Here is a 20545-nt window from a genome sequence, read left to right as displayed (position 1 = left end):
ACCCTGGGAACACCACTTGCGTCATAATAATAGAACTTAAAACATATTCGGGCCTCCCCGATGGCGCAGTGGTAGTGTCGTCGCCTTGTAATCACGGGGTTCTGGGTTCGATACCCGGTGGAGGCACAAGTGTTTCAGATCCCATTTTAAACTGTAGGTCCAGTCCCGATTAGCCTTACTGTGCATAAAGTGGACTTAAAACAACAAATCAATCAATCAATCATTAAAACATATTCTTGTGCTCATAAAATGCAGAATGTATACGATTTACTTCTATGCCATGTACAAATATCAGTAGATAGTTCTTTCTCAGATAGCTTTATTTTCACCCCAAGTTTTATTCAAAAGCAGTCAATTTATTGATTGTAAAATTTGTGAAAGAGCTCACTTGAATTACTGCGTAAATAATTTGGCAGTTGCAAACACTGGTAGTGGTCATCACTTCTGGCGTAATTTGAGCTGGACCGACCAGGAAGCAGGGTGCGGGACCAAGGTCCGTCCAATCTTCCCTCCCTCCCTGAGAAAACTCTTCACGGGGGTGCAGAAATTCCACTGCCCCAACTCCCAATGTCAACTTTTTTTACGCGTTTTATATTTCGCGAAATCTAAAATAATTTGTAATATAATATGATATATATGGAATTTAGAACAGTGATAATAACTTCTTTTAGTTATTTTATGACTAACAATTATTATTATATTTGCGATCTTGTTTACGTGTTCATGAAGACAAATATTCGTTACTAGTTTTTTGCTGGCAACGTACCCATAGATGAATCCTTCTGCTTTCGGTTGAACTCGGCTATTTTCGGGAATCACGCAAGCTCGGAAAGCACAGCTTTTTGTAGAAGCTTTGTGGACGGGTTCCACCAAAATTTCACGCTTCGCCATGTGACTCCTTCGGAGGCCTTATTTTCCCGCAGAACGGCTGCAAGCATTGAGGCTGGTGCTTGCTACAGAGCTGCTGGGGGAGTTTGCGGCCGCATTTTTTCGCAAAATCGAGTGCGATGGAAACTAAATACGGTTAGAACATTAAGTACATTAAATGATATTCGAATTATGCAAGCAGTGCTTGCATTGCTTGTACTATATCTTCGCCTCTGGGTTTTAGTTGCTGCAGTAGCGGGAACCAAACGTGATGCACCTGACTGATGTCAATGTTCATGCAGAAAGCACATAATTGCATGTGCCTCTTTGAATTTGGTATCAATTAGCATGTGCAATATATGGCGACAAACTTTATTGACCGTGTGCTTGTTGAACATGAGGTGCTTTGCTAGTCTGGCAATTGCCTGGGATTTTTTCGCATCTGGCAAGTGGTGTTGTACATGTTCATGGATGACTCTGGCTGATTTCTGAATGTAATGCGAGTTGCACTCACTCTGGGTATCATACACTCCTTGGTTGTTCAGGGGTGAGAATAAATATTGTTTGTGCCTGATTAAAGCATTGGTCTCACCCAGGAGTATTGCCCAGCGTGAGTGCAAAACACAGTCAGCTACAGTATAAATCAAAGTTCACAAAATGATGAGAATGGGTTGAATGAGAGAGAAAAAAACACTATGCATGCTACAGCCTTGAATTCAACAGTAATCCAATAGAAATGATTTGATTAGTGGATGAAGACAGAGAATCTTCGAAATTAATAGGATTTAACCATTAAATTGTGCAACGTGGAAATACGAAATTTCAAAATTTCACGTAAGTAATGATTTGCAGAGTTCCATGCCAGCTACTTATACGTCAAGGAATGTTGATTTTCGTAAGAACAAAAGATGCCCTTGCTTATTTTAATTGATTGATTGACTTGTTTTATTTTACTTAATCTTTTATTGATCCGTTGACCCATTTTGCATGGGTATGGATTTCGTCAGATACATGAAAATATAATACAGGGTATCAGAGTTAGAGGTATACAAAACTGCTGATAATACGAAACCTACTCCTTATACTGTCTCGTAATGGTGCTCAGTCGATAGACCATTGATCCAAGATTTCAGTAGTCAGTACGATTAACAGTGCTGTTGAGCCACACATGCGCAGAAATGGCATGAGAACAGCTCTCAATAAGATGGGCTGCTAACCTTGGCAGTCATGATGTGGACGGATGCCACAGCGTAAAGTGCAGTGCGTGTTATGGTTGGCTGGGTTGAAATCATTAAAGATGTTGTGTACAAGAGGAAAGTTCATGATTTGGGTGATTTGAGACAGGGTATCGTTGAAGCAGTTGCGCTAATAACTCCTCAAATGCTGGCCAACACTTGGCACAAGCTTGAGTATCGTTTGGATCACTGTTGAGCTACAAATTTTGAGGTGTACCAGCATACATAAAAACTTTCTGAGTTACTTTGTACAAAACTAGGAAAAGAAAGTTAGTAAACTTTACAGATGGTAAAATATATGTGTGTATTTTTGTATATCTCTAGCCTGGACACCCTGTATAAGCAATGGCATACAGGCTATTACAGTATAAGAACAAAATTTTTTACATACTGCACATATGTGATAAAGAAGTTTACATAAATTGTACATTATATTCACAATATTAAAAACTATGATAAGCATATATACTTGTAAAATAAATATATATATAGGGTCTACCAATTTGAACATCAGAACTTTGAAGGAGTGTTATGGCAACGCTTACTGGAATGACGAGATGGAACTGTGACATCTGTGTGCAGTAGTCTGTGGCAAGTTATCCTGGAGAGATACACAATGCAAAATTATTCGCATTTATTATCAAAATTCATATTCAATTCGACAGACATTTCGTGCATTGAGAGGAATTTATGGTCAACTTAATCGACCAAGAGAACAAACAAGACTGTAGGATTTGGGCAGATGAAAATCTGCAAGTAATTCTGGACGTACCCCTTCTTCCTAAGAAAGTGACTGTGTGGTGTGGTTCTTGGGCCAATGGCGTGATCGGGCCTTATTTTCTTGAGGACCAACATGGAAATCACGTGACTGTCAATGGGGAGTGATACAGGAATAGTGGTGGCATTTTTGTGGCCTAAACTGGCAAATCTTGACATCAACAATGTGTTTTCCCAACAGGATGACGGAACTTTCCACACAGCTCGCCAAATAATGGAAGTATTGTAGGAAAAATTCCCCAGGCGAGTTCTGTCCAGAAAGGGTGCTGTGAACTGGCCACCAAGATCATGTGACCTAACCCCCCTGGATTATTTTCTATGGGCTTATGTCAAATCTAAGGTCTATGAGACTAAACCACGCACAGTTCATGACCTGAAACGGAACATCGAACGAACCATTGAGGCTATACCACTCAATATGTGTGCAGACGTGTTGGAAAATTGGACATTCAGAATCCATTCCACCCACTGAAGCAGGAGGACATTTGAACGACATATTGTTCAAAACATAATGCTATTGTTTGCTCTTCAAAATAAAATAAAGAATTATGTCATTATCACTTGTGGTTTTCATTCTATCAAATTTTAAAGATCTGACGTTCAAATTAGTAGACCCTTTAGTACATGCATGATTTTTTTTTTTTAAAATTAGATATATTATTCCATCTATAACATTATTGAATTTCTTTGTATACTTGATACTTGTACCCAGTCTAATTTATAGTTCAATAATGTCATACAGAGCTCTGTCTGTGAGGTATTTTTTGATGAGCTGAATTTTTTCTTTAAGGGAGTGATATTTTTTAACCAAGAGGGAAGGTTGTTGTGGAATTTTAAACCTGCAGAATGTGGTGATCTGTCTGCCAGAGTTAATCTGTTAGTCTGGATATGGAAGTTTTGTCTTTGTCTTGTATTATGTCCATAAATTTCTTTGTTTCTAACTTGTATTTTGTCATTAAGTACATAGATAATAGATTTATAAACATACAGCGAGTATAAAGTCATAATTTTGTTTTTGCAAAAGGCAATTCTGCATGTGGATCTGGGTGGTATTTTGCATATAATTTAACAGCCCTTTTCTTTAGTGTGAACACTCTTTTTGCATGAGCTGTAATACAGTATTCGAGGTGAGGATAAATAAGAACAATAATAAAGATTCATATTGATTTCCTTGATATTATATTGTGAAAGGATTTTTAATAGATAAAGATTTTTGGTGAGTTTATCACAGATGTAGTCAGTATGACATGCCCAATTTCATTTATCATCAATGATCAATCCTAGAAATCTTACATGGTTAGTATAGTCTAGTTCATTTTCATCTAAGTAAACTGTCAAGTTATCAAAGTTCTTCTTGTTGCCATGGTTGAAAATCATGAAATTTGTTTTTTGATGGCTTACATTTAGGCTATTAGTGTTTCAGTACTGGGTTTTAATTGTTATTTTGTTTTTGCCCTACATATTATGTTAGTGTCATCTGCATAGGTGATAGTTTGAGTCAGGTTGTTCTTCAGTATGTCATTGCTTCTTGTGCCACTTTTGGGAGATGACTGATGATATGATGAAATTGATGAATGGACACTCATAAACATCAATGCTCAGGCCAGGATTCAAACCTGGGACCCCTGGCATTGTAGCATGATGTTCTAATCACTACACCACAGGGGCCAGCTTTGCATCTTTTAATTATATGGGGTCCGGCAATATACATTTATAATTTTCAAAGGTTGGTATTCTCTCTGGTCACGCAGTACAGATAAAACCGAGCATGCTAGGTAAGAGCACAAGGGATGCCATTTCTGTAGCAATGGAGCGTTGGACCCCTGAACAGCCTACTTTTGTGGTAGAGGCGTATTTTAAAAGTATTCATTGTATGGTAACTCCGCAGCATAAATTTTGACAGCAGTTTAACATGGAAGAGTACCAGAACAGCACACAATATGGATATCTGTAGTTTATTTCCAACAACACTGAACATAATGCTAGAGAAACGATGGCAATGTTACATTCACAGGCAGAAACATCTTACATTTCAGGGACACCCCTGCGTGGCCTGCAAGATCACCCGATCTCCATGCAATTTCTTTCTCTGGGGTTTCCTCAAGAGTAGAGCTTTTGCAACATGTATCCATAACTTAAGAGACCATGAACAGAACAATTATGGAAGAAGTCCAGCCAATTTTACCTGCGATGCTGGGGTCTGTAATGGATAATTTTGTTTGTAGACTTCTTGAGGGTAATGGATAATTTTGTTTGTAGACTCCTTGAGGGTAAGCACAATATGAAATAGTTGGTATTTACATGATGTGATTTTCAAAAAAATAAGACAAAGTGAACAATATTGTGTTATTGTGTTTCAATGGCATTATGTTATCTATCAATTACCACCATCTCGCTTTACATTAGCTGTATTGTATTACTGTGGGGAATCTATTAAAATTGTAGATATATATTGCTGGACCCTATACAATGTACTTACTACTCTGCTATCATCTCATTACAATTCAAATAAATAAATAAAAAACTAAACTTTACAAAGAAGTCAACAACACTCACCTCTGGGTATATGTTAAATCTTTCTAAAGTATTTACCACTGAAGGGTACTCAGTCAAGTTATTGTGCATGAGCTGATGCAGCCCTTCTAAAAATGTTCGAGCCTCGACTAGTGTTTTATAGTATGAATAATACAGGCCCTGAAAAATAAGATTGAAATATTAAATATAAGTTTATACACTTACAATCAGTGGTGTGCAGTGCAAAATCAGGCAGGGGAAGAGGTCACCTGCACTTTATATAATACAGTAGACCAAGTGAAATTCAACCCTTATTGAAATGAACCAAAATAAATAAACGACACATATATTACAAATTGTCGGAACTGACATACATGAGGCACGTTAAAATTATATGACAATAATAATTTTAAAGCAAATATGATATAATATAAAGAAAACATTAAAAACAAAATTGTTGATGTGTAACAAAGAAAAATTTAATGAAAGCAATTTATGAGTGATGAGAGAAAAAAAGTAATGTTCTGTTGAAACTTGTTTCATCTCTTTATTCCTACATAAATTTGACTTTCTTTTTTCTTCTTACAGTTGAGTATTCTTGTAATTTAAACGTCTTCAATGCAATAATGGCATACAGATGGCTGAGTTTATTCATGACGTACGCTAGATTTGTAGAAGTTTTTAATGTGACAAAACCAGAACTGTTCCAAACCTCCTTCTCAGGAACAAACAAGGACAATATAATTTGCCACTGGAACAATATCCAGTTAATCATTTTATACAGTTGTAGTAACTTGTTTAAAATGTCTTGCGTATGATTTCGTTTTAACTTTTAATTCAGTTAGGATAGGTGTTGGTTTGCTGTCTTTTCTGCAAAGTTCAATGAACTAAAAGCTTTCGTCTTCAGCCGGTCGATCATACAACACTTGCAACATTCGCTTTCTTGTCCTGCCGCTGCATGCGTTGAAACTTTGGTCTTGGGGCTGGTGGAACAGGTGGAGTGTAGCTGTTCCCTCGGAAGCTATTTCACAGCATTTAGCCAAGGTAACTTACGGAATTTAGCAGGCGCTTACACTGTAGAAGATTTTTCAGTTTGTCATGAATCTCATACACTAGTTCGTAATGTGATTAGGAAATTATAGACTTACTACACTCAAAAGTATCACCATGACACAATTACACTTCAGCACATAGCAAAAAACTCGAAGAAAAGCAAATCAGCTGTGTCTTTCGGAGGGAACAGATAGGGAGTCCAGCTCCCGTGGGACTGTGCAGATCGTTTACCTTTGTGCATGGTCGGAAATACTCAGCGTCAGGCCATACAGGGTGGAATGATGAGGCTGTTTATGCGACGAGTTATCAAACATCCAGGCACGGTGAAGAATTTTCTTCAGCGTTACTTTTGGAAACATTGATTTTGGGAGAAAGAAGTGTTCTTATTATGTTAATGTAGATAATTTAAATAGCTAAAAAGGAAGATAAGTAAGAGGGAACAGGCTGTTCCCTCTGTTCCATGGAGCCACTGCTGACAATATTAAAACACACAAAATTTTGCTTTCTAACCTTGTAATGTAAACATGTGAAAATAAATGTTTTTGCAATCAACACACTCTTGTGCACTGGAATCGCAATTATATGCATTTCTAAGGCATGAAATTAAAAAAGTTTCATTCACATTCAAGTACTAACGAAACATTTTCAGAGAATGTATCTTACCATTTCAGTTCTAAAAGTCATCTCTCGTTCCAGATTCGAAAGGTGAGAGAAGTGGCGATCGTTCTCAAACATGGTTGATACATGGTACGCATGAAGATATGAAAATCCTATAGCTGTAAAAAGAGAGGCAATTAATAGCTTTAAAAATATTAAATAAGGAGAAAATGAAGTTGCAACAAAGACATGTAATCCCCATGTAAATTAAAATATATAAATAACTTACATGAGTGAGTAGGAATGTTTCAGAACGACGTTTCGGAAGTCTGTACTACTTCCTTCATCAGGTAATAGAAAAAAAAACTTTAGGTGCCAAACATGGTACCGCGTTGTCAAATAAGAAGTTCAGGATTCAGGTTGAGGATAAAAAAGGTAAAAAATTTACAGTGACGGCATAAAAACTCCAATGGAAATCTTCGCTGGTTAAAAATTTCCTATGTTAAAAACAAAAACCACAACTAAAACAAGTAAAAATCGAAGACTTATTACAGTCCCCTAGTGAATTCCGTCAGTGTTGGGTAGAACACATGGACAGTGAGCACTCCTATCCTGCGTTGAAGGAGAAATTTTCCCTCCGGCGTTCCCCTCTAAGATCGTATACGTCACCATTCCAAGGTGAAGTACACATAATGACGGCGTGTGAATGCACAATGCATTGTGAATAGAGAGAACAGTTGGAACCATTGAGATTTAGTGTCATGCATTGACATTGGAGTACCTTCTGCAAAGGAATACCCTTACCATGTGAGGGGTTAAAAAAAGACCAGATCAAACAACTGTACATATCAAAACAAAATCCTCAATTTGGTTCATCAGGATAGTTACCGATTTTTAATAGCATGTTCGAGTCAACAAAATCATATAAACATACACACACAACACATAATACACAAACAATTCGTTAAATCATTTTTTTCTTGGACTTAAAAAAATTAAGAACATAAATTAAAAATTACACATGTATGTTTAGTAACAGTTTCATACATCGGAGACACATTTCTTCATTTTTACAGAAGAAACTACGGTAAACATTTACTATTCGTCGGACACCTATAACTTCTTCATTTCATCAATTTTTGACATTCGTACTTACCTATCTGCTTCGCGGAACATTCCCTGAGGTGTATTCACGTTTTTTTTTTATCAAAGTAATTGCAATTTTTCACATTACGAGTACTTCTTTCTCGTAGTCTTTTCGCTTGCCTCAGACACAATATGGCACGTACACCAGGGCATGAAATTTCAAGTTTGAGGTCAGTCGCCAGACTAAAATCTTTGGTCGCCACTATTTTATATTGATAAATAATAAATATATGAGCAATTATTAAAAACAACATACCTTAGAAATTAATGTTTATGTAGCGCTGTCGTTCTGCACTGAAGTGCCACTTATCAATCGCAACTGGTGGGCCAAACACTGACCCGGGGGGGGCATTTACGGAAACTCTGAGCAAATCATACAGTGTCTCAGTCTTTAGAGAGTTCCTGTAAATAGTCTTGAGTCTGTTGTGACAGCTGAAACCTCTCTCACATGATGCTGTGCACACTGGTAAACAGCACAAAATGTCAAAATCTGGAGCAAATTGGTGAATCTTGCTGAACACTCCTCACTGTGAATCTTCTTCAGCATCTGATTCAAAGTCAGAGAAGGAAACAAAAGTTTGTATTCTGTCCACTCTGCTAACAGAATATCCATTTTCTTATTATAAAGGCTTGGGTTCAAGTACATGTAGAGCTTCTTTATTTCTTCTATCCCACACTGAAGAACATTTTCGTTGGGAGGCCAACCCAAGGTGTCGAAAACATGCAGAGATGCAATCACAGCTGTTGATATAGATTGCAATCTTTCTGTGATGTACACCTTCGCATTGTTAATTAAGTTTCCTCTAACAGTCTGAAACTCTTGCCCTCCATTTTGAATGTTTGTGAGCTGCACATCCCTGATCTTTCCTGAAATGGATACATGGTCCAAGAAATCTTGTTCGCTTGGTCCAACATTAGATTCCAGGTCAGCCAAAACTGAAATACAGAGTTCAATTCTTATTTTTAGAGATGAAATCAAAAGACTCTTATTTTGTAGTGCCACGCTTAAAGGGTTCAGTTTCCTGTAAAAATCCAAAAGGAAGTACAGAACCTTAACAAATTTAACTTGCTTCAAACTTTTCAGCAAACCCTTAGGTTTAGTACTATCATTGTCTTTTCCATGGGTCACTTGTTCAAGATGGGTCAGAACAGCTTTCAATGATTGCAAGAGATCTGTTACAGCACTTTCTTTGCTGGCTAACCACTTAATAGTGTGGATATCACTTAGTTTTAGAATTTCTTGTCCTATAACTTCTGGCGTTTCTCTCAAGAGGTGAAGTCTTTAGCAGAGCCATGATAAAACTGAAAAATATTCCTAATCACGGAATCAAATGCTCTAAGATATTTAACTCCAACACAGCTAACTGCAAACGGTGTGCAAGGCAGTGAATACTTATAATTTTCTTACAAATATCTTTCTTTTTCACACCCAATCCTAATTTGTGCCCAACCATATTTGCTGCACCATTAGTACCCAAGCCTACAATGTGATACTTGTTTTCTGTATTTATTTCAACCTATTGCCCAATCTAAATAATCAATTTATGGCTGTGAAGTGACCAGCAGAAGTAGCGTTTGGGAGCTCTATTACTCCTAAAATGTCCTCTTTGATGTGACCATCAATTGCATCCACGTATCGAACATTCACATTTGCATGCTCGACTGACTATCTATCTGTGGAACCATCAATCAGAAGGCTGATGTATGTACTTTTCTTTATTTTCTCCACTAGATCTAACTTCAAAGTGTCAGCTATGAATGAATGAATAAATTCTCCTCATTGCTTTTCATTGCCATACTTAGGTAGAACACTCACACTGCCAAACACAGCAGATCTGCAAATTATTTAAATGGCTTCTCATGTTTAGCTACATAGTATGCTACATTAAATAAATTTGTAAGATGGGGTCGGCATTGAGTGGAAACGGGGTTTTTCAATCGGCTCGCTTTCCAAAACCATGTATGAATGTTGGATTGAGATGTTCGGGCGTGTTTGACACACATTTGAAACAACAAAATTTTAGTTGCCAGCCCCAAACGTTTGGTCGCCAATGGCCAATGGCGACCTGGCGACCGGAAATTTCCCGCCCTGACGTACACCATCCTACATAATAGCGCGTCGTGCTTGTGTTTTGTCGATTTTCATTCGTTATGCAGTGTTTCAACCTTCGGAACACAAGAAATGCCCATGAACAAAGCTCATGTGATGTAATTTTTTTAAAAAACTTTTTCGCATTGTTTAACTACGAAAATTGTAATGGTTCGTGGGGCTATCCGTGAATGGTCTTTGGGGCTATCTGTCCCGGAATCGGTGGGAAATCTAAAGTAAAAAATTATTTTAGTATTAAATTTTTCTGTCCAAATTTTCCACAGATTCCGGGCTCCGCCCCTGTGGTAATTGACCTACCGCCCCCTACCGCTACCGCCTCCGCTCAGCTCAGACTACCCGGCTTTCTCTATAGGGTCCCTGTTAAAGGCATGTTAGAAATTGGCCTGCCCCAAATGAGCCCAAAACTTGTAAATTTGAAGAAATCCGTTTCCAGGATATGGAAAATTTAACTGAATTTCACCACGCATCCACGACACGTCATGTTCATAAATTTCGAAATACTGGATACCCAATGAACATGAACAAAACACAATCACGATGCATGATGATGTACGAAGGTGTACGTGCTAAAGGCTATTCTCCGTCGGAGAATAAGTTTTCAACAAAGAACATGAATTTCCCCTATCATACATTCCCACATCACACAAAACACCTTCCTGATGTTAGACAATGTTACAGGAACTTATTACGGTAAGAAATTTCTTCTGTAAAAATGAAGAAATCTGTCCGAAGCATAGTAAATTAGTACCGAAACTACTTACGGAAATGAGTTTCTATAAGGTTTCCAAAGTTTGTTGAGGTATTTTCTTTCATCGTGGAATCTATTTGATCGGGAAATCATGTATTTTTCAACAGAAATATCTCACCGATGCAGAACTGGCATTGCTTTCATTTGCTTTCCCTACGTGAACCAGATGCTGAATACGTTTGATGACGTAACCCCCTGTCAGTGTTTCCAACCCCTTTTATTTTAACTATGCTTGCCTAACATAAGCTTATCGGAAATGATGGAACGAGTTTACAATACCAGACCACTCTCCAATTTCTATGAAATTTCGCCTACTCACTAATTGTGAACTCCTAATCACGAATTTGCATGTAATAATTGGCAGTAGAGTATGGAAATCGAGAAAAAAACAGAATAAACTATGTTTTCATAACGTAACGTAACCCTACCATAAGAACAGTAGCTCCACAGAACACGCCATTTTTGCCGAATGGGTGTCACTTACCGCACATGTTAGCAACATAGTGTTCTGACATCATGGAAGAGCGCTTCTTCATTAGCCAAAATATTAATTTTTTTATCTTTGTATTTATGCTAATGGAACCTAACCTAACAGGCCTAACCTAACCTCGCAGGCATTCCTCGTCTGACGTCAATATTCAAGGTAGCAAGATTTTTGTGCGTAAAGGAAGACCATTAACGAATTGCGAAAGAAAGATGGTCCCGAATTGCTGTGTATGGACAATGAGCGTGGTAAATCGCAAGGTTACTTTACAAGTTCTACATGTAAATGTACAATTTTAACAAGGGACCGCCAAATATGAACTACAGATACGTCATCAGGACACCGAAATTAGTAAGTAGGCGAAATTTTATAGAAATTGGAGAGTGGTCCAGTATTGTAAACTCATGCCGAAATGGTTCGTGGGGCTATCCGTCAGTTACCCGTGCATAATGTAAAATTTCCACACGTGACGAACACAATAGTAGGTATTTTACGGTGAAGAAGGTTGTAAACACTGCATAAACACAACGGTAGTCAAGCTGTGCCCGCTATATTGTGTGTTAAGGAAGCGAAAAGAAGTAACAAAAATTATGCTCTATGTGAAAAATTGGGTTTGTCTTCGTGTAAAAAGCATACTGGCACCTTGAACTATGTTCGCATAAGTACGAACCATGCGAAACACAAAATATCCGATTTTAATGATCTATGAAACTGGTACCCCAGAGGAAACGGGATGGTTAGGTGGTTATTAACTACTCGACAGCAGGGTCCGATTATTTATGCATCCGAAGCCGGTAGTGATTTAAAAAATGACTTCTAAATTAACATTATCCAAAATAACACAGCATTATACTCTCTAAACTCCATGGTACAACCGTACATAAGTAATTTCTTACAAACGAAAATACTTGTACTCAGGGAACAGTTAGTTACCCTTTACTGTCAGTAGTCTTTTCGCTTCTTCATACCTTACCTAGAATTAAGATCGCTAAACAGTACTTTTTCCAGCCGAATCCTTGAACTTTGTTATCTTTATCGGTTTTCTGACTTCTCTCACTTTTCTGAACTTTCTGGCACTTGTCAGTTTTTTTGGTCTCTTTCTTTTTACTCATTTCATTGCAATATTTCTTTTCGTCCGTTTGTTTCACCGCCATGTTTTGCTAAACATATGGTAAAGCACAGCCCGCAGCATCTCCATCTACATGTGGATCTTTTGTAATATGCCGGTTAAACCACGAAAACCTAGAACTACAAAACACAACGGCTCATTTCAATAAAATATATCCAATTTACTCATATTGTAGAATAATCCTTGTTAATTTAAAGATAGAAATACATTTTTCTCTCTTCATTAATATCATGGAAAAGGGGAAGTGTTTGAAAGGGAAAGATTGTTGGTGTTCTTATCGTATTTGTAAAACTTCCAATTAGGTCAGAAAAAGTAAATTGTCAATTAAATTATTTTTCCGAATCTCTTGCTTCCATACAAATTGTGCAACTAGCCAAATAGGGATCAGAGAATTATATGCATCTTGTTCCGCGACTATTGTACAATTAACGTAAAAATGTTACTGTTTGGTTAATTGTACATAATTGGAAGATAAAATATACTAATAAAAATATTTGCAATGAAACTCTTAATTTAATATTTTTCATTCTACTACCATTTGAAAACTATACAATGTAATTTTAATTTCAGATTAGTAAAATGTGTCTTGTTTTACATATAACGGCCATAGTTGTCGTTCAGCCTTTTGCTGGGATATTTTACGAGACCCATAAATTGCCTCTTCCATGGCGCGGTTTGTGAGAAATGTAAATAGAAGATACGGCGATATTTCAAACGTGATTAAAAATAATTCTCAATAACGATACAAAAGTACATTATATTATTCGTTTAACAAGATGAATGCTCCAGCTGTGATACGAAAATTGGACGAAACTGTTGTAAATAGAATAGCTGCAGGTGAAGTCATTCAACGTCCTGCAAATGCATTAAAGGAGATGATAGAAAATAGGTAACCAGTGTACACAAATAGAATGTAACTGATGAAAATATATTTTTCTTAATGTTTTTAAATGTTAGCAAAGCTTAAATATCAGACTGTGGTTAAATTCACGTTTGCTCAACTGACTGTTAACCCTGGAGAGCTAAGGTAGAAAATCAGTAAAGCTAAAGCTAGTTGGTAACGGTTCCGATTGTTTTATGATTTCTCCAGCACAAAGACTAATTACACTGTCCAACAAAATTGAAGTTTTTGTCTGTTAAAAGAGAAGTTGGGGGTGATTCTAATTGAATTTGATTTGATTCTAATTACAGAATTTATCCATCACCCATGAAATTTGAGTAACAGGATACATACAAAATATCAGGTACATACAAATCTTATATAGCCTTATAGTGATACGATGCAATATTATTTACACTGGCATATCTAGAATGTCTTCGAACTTGATTTTCGGCTGTACTTTTACTGAGGAACATATCTTTTTAGTGTCCAGCACTAATCTGCCAACATATTTGGAGTCCATTTTCCCTGGTAGACCCTTTCCATTTCAACAATTTCCTGGTGGAAACGTTCTCCATGTTCGTTGCTCATTGTCCCAAGGCATTGCGGGAAGAAACGAGGTGGGAGTCTAAAAAGTGTATCTTCAGAGACATATTACACCCCAGAGCATGATAGTTCTGAATCAAATTACTGACAAGTTTTCGGTAATTTTCTGACTTGTTGTTTCTGAGCAAATTTATGCGAACTTCCTTGAAAGATTGCAAAGCAGCCAATTCCAGCTCATTTAGGTTCTTTTCAAAATCATTATCTTTCATTAGTTTCCTGATTTGAGGGCCAACAAATTTTTCCTTCTTTTAGTTTCGCCTCAGTAATTCGCGAAAACCTCTATTTGAAGAACATAAAACCACTACCCTCGCGGTCCATTCCTTTTACAAAATTCTTCAACAGATCAAGCTTTATGTGGAGAGAAGGCAGTAAGATTTTGTCTGAACTTACAATTGGTGGATGAACAAAATTCTCCTGTCCTGCGATGAGTGATTCTCTCTTCGGCCAGTTCTTTTTAACATAATGATTTTTTCTATCTCTGCTGTCCCATTTACACAGGAAACAGCAAAATTTAGTGTAACCTAGTTGCAATTCTAAGAAGATAGCAATAACTTTAAAATCTCCACATATCTGCCAAGAGTATTTATAGTACTGGATATTTGTTAATAACAGTTTCATGTTTTCATAACATTCCTTCATACCCCAGGAATATGCTACGGGAATGCTTGGATAATTATTTCAATTGTGCATTAGTACTCCTTTCAAACTTGTTTTCGAAGAGTCTAAAAACAAACGCCATTTTTCACTTTTATGGGCAACGCCTAGTGACTCGAATAGACCATCGATGTTACAACAGAAAACAAGGTCCTTATCTTCAGCATATATCTACAAAGTCTTTTTGGCATTGCCGGAAAAAAGTAACTAGTGTCACTCACCAACAAAGCCATCCTTTTAATCGCGATGCAAGCAGTTCTGCTTTACCATTACTTAACTCTAGATTTCGAACTAAATCGTTAAGATCGTCTTGAGTTATTACGTGAGGTTCAGCTGTTGAAACACTCCCCACAAATTCAGGATCATTATGCAATTCGCTACATTTGTTAGGAACACTTTCACTTTCTTCCGTTATACTTATGTGATATGGTATAGCATGTATAGTAACTCCAGGTCCATGAGGCATCGGTCGAGTTGATGATTCTAGTGATGGATATTTCACTGTTTGCCTTGATTTCGAATTTATCCCAGATATATTTGTGAAGCAAAAGTAGCAGTCTGTTATATGAACCTTAGGTTCCCGTCATATCATAGGAATTCCAAAAGGCATATGACGAGATCATTTCAGCCAACCACTCAAAAGCGTTACACAGTTCGCACAACAGATATCAGGAGCCAATTTCTTGTTTTCGTCTATCGTATTGTCAAAGTAACACTCATAAGCTTTTCTTACACGAGGAGTAAATGTTCTCCTATTTATTTTTAAGGTCAACTCACCACAGATACAACAAAAATTGTTCCTGTCGTTTACGCAACTTCTTGACATGATTCTGTCTTTGCTTCGAAACTCTCACTGGAACTGAAGAACACTCAGGAGAGCTTCTTTCCTGCAGGCAACTTGTTATTGAAATGAGAAGTAGACATAACAGTTATATCACAGCATTGCGTTGAAAAGTTAATCATTGTCAAATTTTTCAGTCGGATTGTTTAACAAGTTTAATTGTTATCATTCATGCAGACATTAATGGCATAAAGTTTCTAGTGTATTGTTGGAGCAAAGAAATAAAAATATTTTAAATATTGCCTACCAATCAGCTAATTATGGACTGCATGCTGTAATAATAATGCAGAATTATATTTTTATTGTTACAAAAAAATGGTGGGTGATTGACAATTTCTGACTTCATTTTCGGAATCAGCAGGTGGCAAAACATAAAGAACCGTTAAAATTTTACTTTTAACAAAATCATTGTTGGACAGTGTTATCGTAGAATTTTGAAAATCATTGTCACACGAAATTTGAACCTTGCTTAAAGTAATGAGCACTCTTTGGACTCAAAAAAATTTAGGCATGAGTTTACAATACAGGACCACTCTCCAATTACTGTAAAATTTCGCCTACTTACTAATTTCGACATCCTGATGACGTATCTGTAGTTCATATTTGGCGGTAAAAAGGAAAAGTGCTCCCCTGTGCATAGCACCATGCCATGAAGGCGTATAGGGGGTGTGGGGGTAACGACCCACACTTTCTTGATCCGGTCGTGAGTGGGGGTGATGTGATCAGCATCATGCCCCTGACCGCCTTTACCCTCCAGGGTTTTCCACAGGTACCCATGTTATTCGACGCTGGGTGGGCGCCGGGGCTGCTTCCATCGTTAGAAAAGTTCCCGGATTTGAACCGACCGGGGATCGAACCCGGGACCTTGAGCATGGTAGTCACAGGCGTTACCGACTGAGCCACCGCAACCAACTCATATTTGGCGGTCACTTGTTAAAATTGTACATTTGCGTTTAGAACTTGTAAAATACCCTTGCGATTTACTATTGTGATTGTCCATACACAGCAATTCGGAACCATATTTCTTTCGCAATTCGTTAATGGTCTTCGGTAAATTTCTTGTATCGGACAAACGGATTTCTTCAAATTTACAGGAGAAATTACTTACCGAAAGCAGTTTCTTTATACTTGTGGAAGTTCGGGGAAGTGTTTTCTCGCATCGTTCATTCAGTTTTGCCGGTAAATCATCTATTTTTTGATATAAATGTGTGACCATTGCACGAAAGCTCTTGCATCAATTTACTTCCAGGTGGATGTAGCCTGTGTGTGATGACGTAATCCCGGTCAGTGTTTCCAAACACGTGTTTTTGTAACTGAAGAAGGTACGTTTCCGCAAATGGTTTGTGGAGCTATGTGTCAATGGTTTGTGGGGCTGTGTGTCAATGGTTTGTGGGGCTGTGTGTCAATGGTTCGTGGGGCTATGCATATTTTTTTCTAAACCAATTTTTAACTATTGTAACCTATACGTGACCCTACCTAACCTAACCTTACTGGAAATGGTTCGTGGGGCTATGTATCAATGATTCGTGAGGCTATGCGTCAATGGTTTGTGGGGCTACGTAGGTATTTTTGAGTGCAGTGGGGTGGAAACACTGCATGCCAAGTACGGTAGTGAAACTGTGGCCGCCATATTGTGCGTTACCGAAGGCAAAAAGAAACGAAGAAAACTTACTCGATATGTTGCAAATAGAGCTTATTTCCGTGAAATAAGCGAAATGCCACCTTAAGTAATGTTTCTCAATGCAGAATACATAAGTACGAATATTCAAATTATATGAACTAGCAAATTTCAGCCTTTTGTCCGATACGAGAAATTTACCATGGTCTTCCTTTATGAACAACAATCTTGCTGACATGACACGAGGAATGCCTACGAGGTTAGGTTAGGTTCCATTAGCACAAATAGGTAAGACTAGTTTACGTCCTTTTCCTAAGGAATGCGTGTCATATATCGTTGGAAAGCTTATTTTATAAGGAATTCAACAACGTAAATGCCAGAGTGAGGAAAAATTTCCTGGAGGTGTAAATCGAGAAAAACCAATGTTGTCCGGATATGCATAATTGAACGTACTGAGGAATTTTTTCGATGATGAAGCACATATTTAGGGGTGAAATGAGAGCTAATGGAACCTAACCTAACCTCGTAGGCATACCTCGTCCCTGTGAATTGTTAGTGGGGCTATCGTGAACAGAAAGTGTAAAAAGAAAAAGGTACTTCCTCGAAGAGATGCCAGCTGCTGCACCACGAACGTGCACCGCGAACGCAAAGAAGGAATCACCATGCAGATAAGGACGTAAAGTAGAGTCTAGCCCACAAATACAAAGAAAAATTAATATTTTAGCTAAGAGAACTATACCTAGTCTTGCCTGTTTATTTCTTCATGTTGGGTAAATCATGTCTTCCGTGGAGCTATTGTTCTTATGGTAGGGTTACGTTACATTAAGAAAACATAGTTTTTTTCTCGATTTCCATACTTGACCGCCAATTATTACATTCAGATTCGTGATTAGGAGTTCACAATTAGTTAGTAGGCGAAATTTCATAGAAATTGGAGAGTGGTCTGGTATTGTAAACTCGTTCCAAAAGTAATTTATGTTGAAGAAAAAAACAACTTGAAAGTTACCCTATGCACTTCTCATGTACAAGATATTCTCCATTGACAAGCAACAGTAAATATCGTAGAAGCGTGGGAATGAATGTAGAAGTAAATCGAAACCCTAGCAGAATGCATTTAGGTACTTTTTTTTAATGCTAAGGGAACCAAACCTAACCTGCCTATCCTAACCACAAAAGCATATTGAACAAATCCTTAAGTAATCGCTAAAACTCCGCAGTATGTGTTAACAGACATACATCAAAATTGAACTATGTAAAAATTGCATTCGTAGCATAATGAAATCGCAATTAAACAAAAGGGACTTGGCCCCAATTGGTACATGGTTCGATTTCGATTTACCGCTATTAACACACTGCAGAGTTTTAGCGATTACTTAAGATTTTGTTCAATATGTGCTTTCGTGGTTAGGTTAGACAGGTCAGGTTTGGTTCTCTTAGCATTAAAATAAAGTCCCTAAATGCATTCTACTAAGGTTCCGATTGACTTCTACATTCATTCCCAGTAGTCTACGGCACATCGCGCTGCGATGCCAAGGGTCCCGGGTTCGAATCCCGCTTGGGCTTGGTTGTTTGTGAATGTCCATTCATCAATATCATCACTCATCCCCATCTTCGCAAATTAGCCAAGAGACACAAACCTTGAAGTAAAATAAACAAAATCAATCAAACTACTAGTCTACGATACTTACTGTCACTTGTCAACAGAGAATGCTTTGGCCATGAGAAGCACAAATGCTTGCGTAAGGTAATTTTTAATTATTATTTTTTTTCAACATAAATAACTTTTTTTCGAATCCAAACAGTGCTCACTACTTTAAGGAAGGTTCAACTTTCGTGTGACAATGATTTCCAAAATTCTACAAAAATTAGTCTTTCTGCTAGGAGAATTTGAAAAGATCATAAAATAATCTGAACCGTTACCGGTTATTCAGAAGTTTGATAGATCGATGCTGTGCCATAAGTTGTCTAAAGCTAAAAACCCACATATTTTAGTTTTGTTTTGCAAACCACAAATGATTTTTTCCTTGTCGAACAAAAAATAGTTGTAGCAAATTTAGTTACTTTAAAGCTAAGGCTTCGTCAGAACGACAATGCAGACAAATAATATCAAATTATTTGTGAACTGGACAGCAATTCAACCCAGACAGTATCGCTCCATGCACAGTTCAAGGTCAATTGAAGGTTCGTAGGGTGCCAAGCACATCATGTGATAAGAAAGGATGGGGATACCTTTTAGTATTTATGCATTGTCAATTTGACGAAGCCTTAGCTTTCTAGGGTTAAACTATCTCTATAGCCCCATCTAATACGCTGCACTTTTTGACTCTCTCTGCACTCGCATGTCTACTTTGTTCATTTGATGTGAAGAAGTGTATTTGGTGTCCACACCATTTGCAGTACCTTCTGGAGCTGGGTTGGTATTTTGCCTGTTTTTTTATTTTTTTAAAAAAACCAACACAGGTGGGTTTTTCAGATAAAACTCGGGCAGAACTGTGTTTTTTCAGGTTATGTTTATAAATGCATATATTTTAAAAATGAAATATTTATTTCCCTGATAGTAATATATTGGAACGTTCAATTTGTATTGTTTTAGTTCACTGAATCAAAAACTATTTAATATTTTCTGTTAACATAGTTAAGAATTGACAATCAAGATCTCACACCTTGAAACGATTAAACTAGAACATACATAATCCGTGCCGCAGCAGACCATTGATGGCCCAGGTCTACCTACCAACTGCTGGCCGCACTCCCACCTGACCCTACTCTGAGGTGGGAGATAATCCATCCAGTTACGGGATGACGTGTGGTCAACACGATGAACCCCCAGTCATCGTCGTAGGTTTTCATGACCGGGTTACGCTACTCATTCGTAGCTCCCCAATTTAATCATGATGGTGATACACAGGCCGAAATCTCAGGAGACTCAAGCCCGCACACGTCCCATAGCCAGAGCCCAAAGCATGACCACGCAGATACAGTGTGGGACAAATGATTAAATTATCTAAAATACTATGTTCTGAAAAATTTGACCAATAGTTTGATTCTACTCTTGCTGGATGGCCTAACAGATCTATGATCAGTTCCCAGGGTTGTGCATTGCAGTACTATACTAATACTCGATAGCTGTGGTGGTTTAGTCAACCTCTGTGGCAGAATGGTTAGCACAACACGCTGTAATGCCAGGGCTCCCGGGTCCGAATCCTGGTTCAGACATGGATGTTTGTGTTTGTCCCAATGATAAAATAGAGAAAATTGATGTGTGTAAAAATTGAGAAAATAGAAA

The 20545-nt window shown here is 37.6% G+C and overlaps 2 protein-coding genes across 4 annotated transcripts in view; one reads left to right on the top strand and one right to left on the bottom strand.

Annotated features, from left to right (window-relative positions):
- Positions 1 to 12714, bottom strand: part of LOC145998718 (protein C-mannosyl-transferase DPY19L1-like) — a 53769-nt gene extending 41055 nt beyond the window's left edge. The window contains exons 1-3 of one of the 2 annotated variants that reach the window (XM_083135226.1): positions 12505 to 12714; positions 7110 to 7222; positions 5436 to 5573 (exon numbers count right to left, since the gene is read on the bottom strand). In XM_083135226.1, coding sequence (XP_082991352.1) covers positions 5436 to 5573; positions 7110 to 7222; positions 12505 to 12685 — 432 coding nt within the window. In that variant the 5' untranslated portion in view covers positions 12686 to 12714. Of the gene's footprint in view, positions 1 to 5435; positions 5574 to 7109; positions 7223 to 12499 lie in introns of both variants that reach the window. The other variant, XM_083135227.1, reaches the window with a different exon arrangement.
- Positions 12715 to 13333: 619 nt separating this feature from the next.
- The window catches only part of Mlh1 (DNA mismatch repair ATPase Mlh1), a 74246-nt gene continuing 67034 nt past the window's right edge, over positions 13334 to 20545 (top strand). For both annotated transcript variants that reach the window (XR_014443341.1, XM_083135222.1), the window contains exon 1: positions 13334 to 13549. Coding sequence is in view for 1 of the 2 variants with exons in the window: in XM_083135222.1 (XP_082991348.1) it covers positions 13437 to 13549 (113 nt within the window). In the remaining variant the exon portion in view is untranslated. The remainder of the gene's footprint in view (positions 13550 to 20545) is intronic.

This window comes from Lepisma saccharinum, chromosome 14, assembly GCF_977018435.1.
Source record: "Lepisma saccharinum chromosome 14, izLepSacc3.1, whole genome shotgun sequence".
In the NCBI taxonomy this organism is placed as follows: Eukaryota; Metazoa; Arthropoda; class Insecta; order Zygentoma; family Lepismatidae; genus Lepisma; species Lepisma saccharinum.
This window is presented reverse-complemented; position numbering and strand designations above follow the sequence as displayed.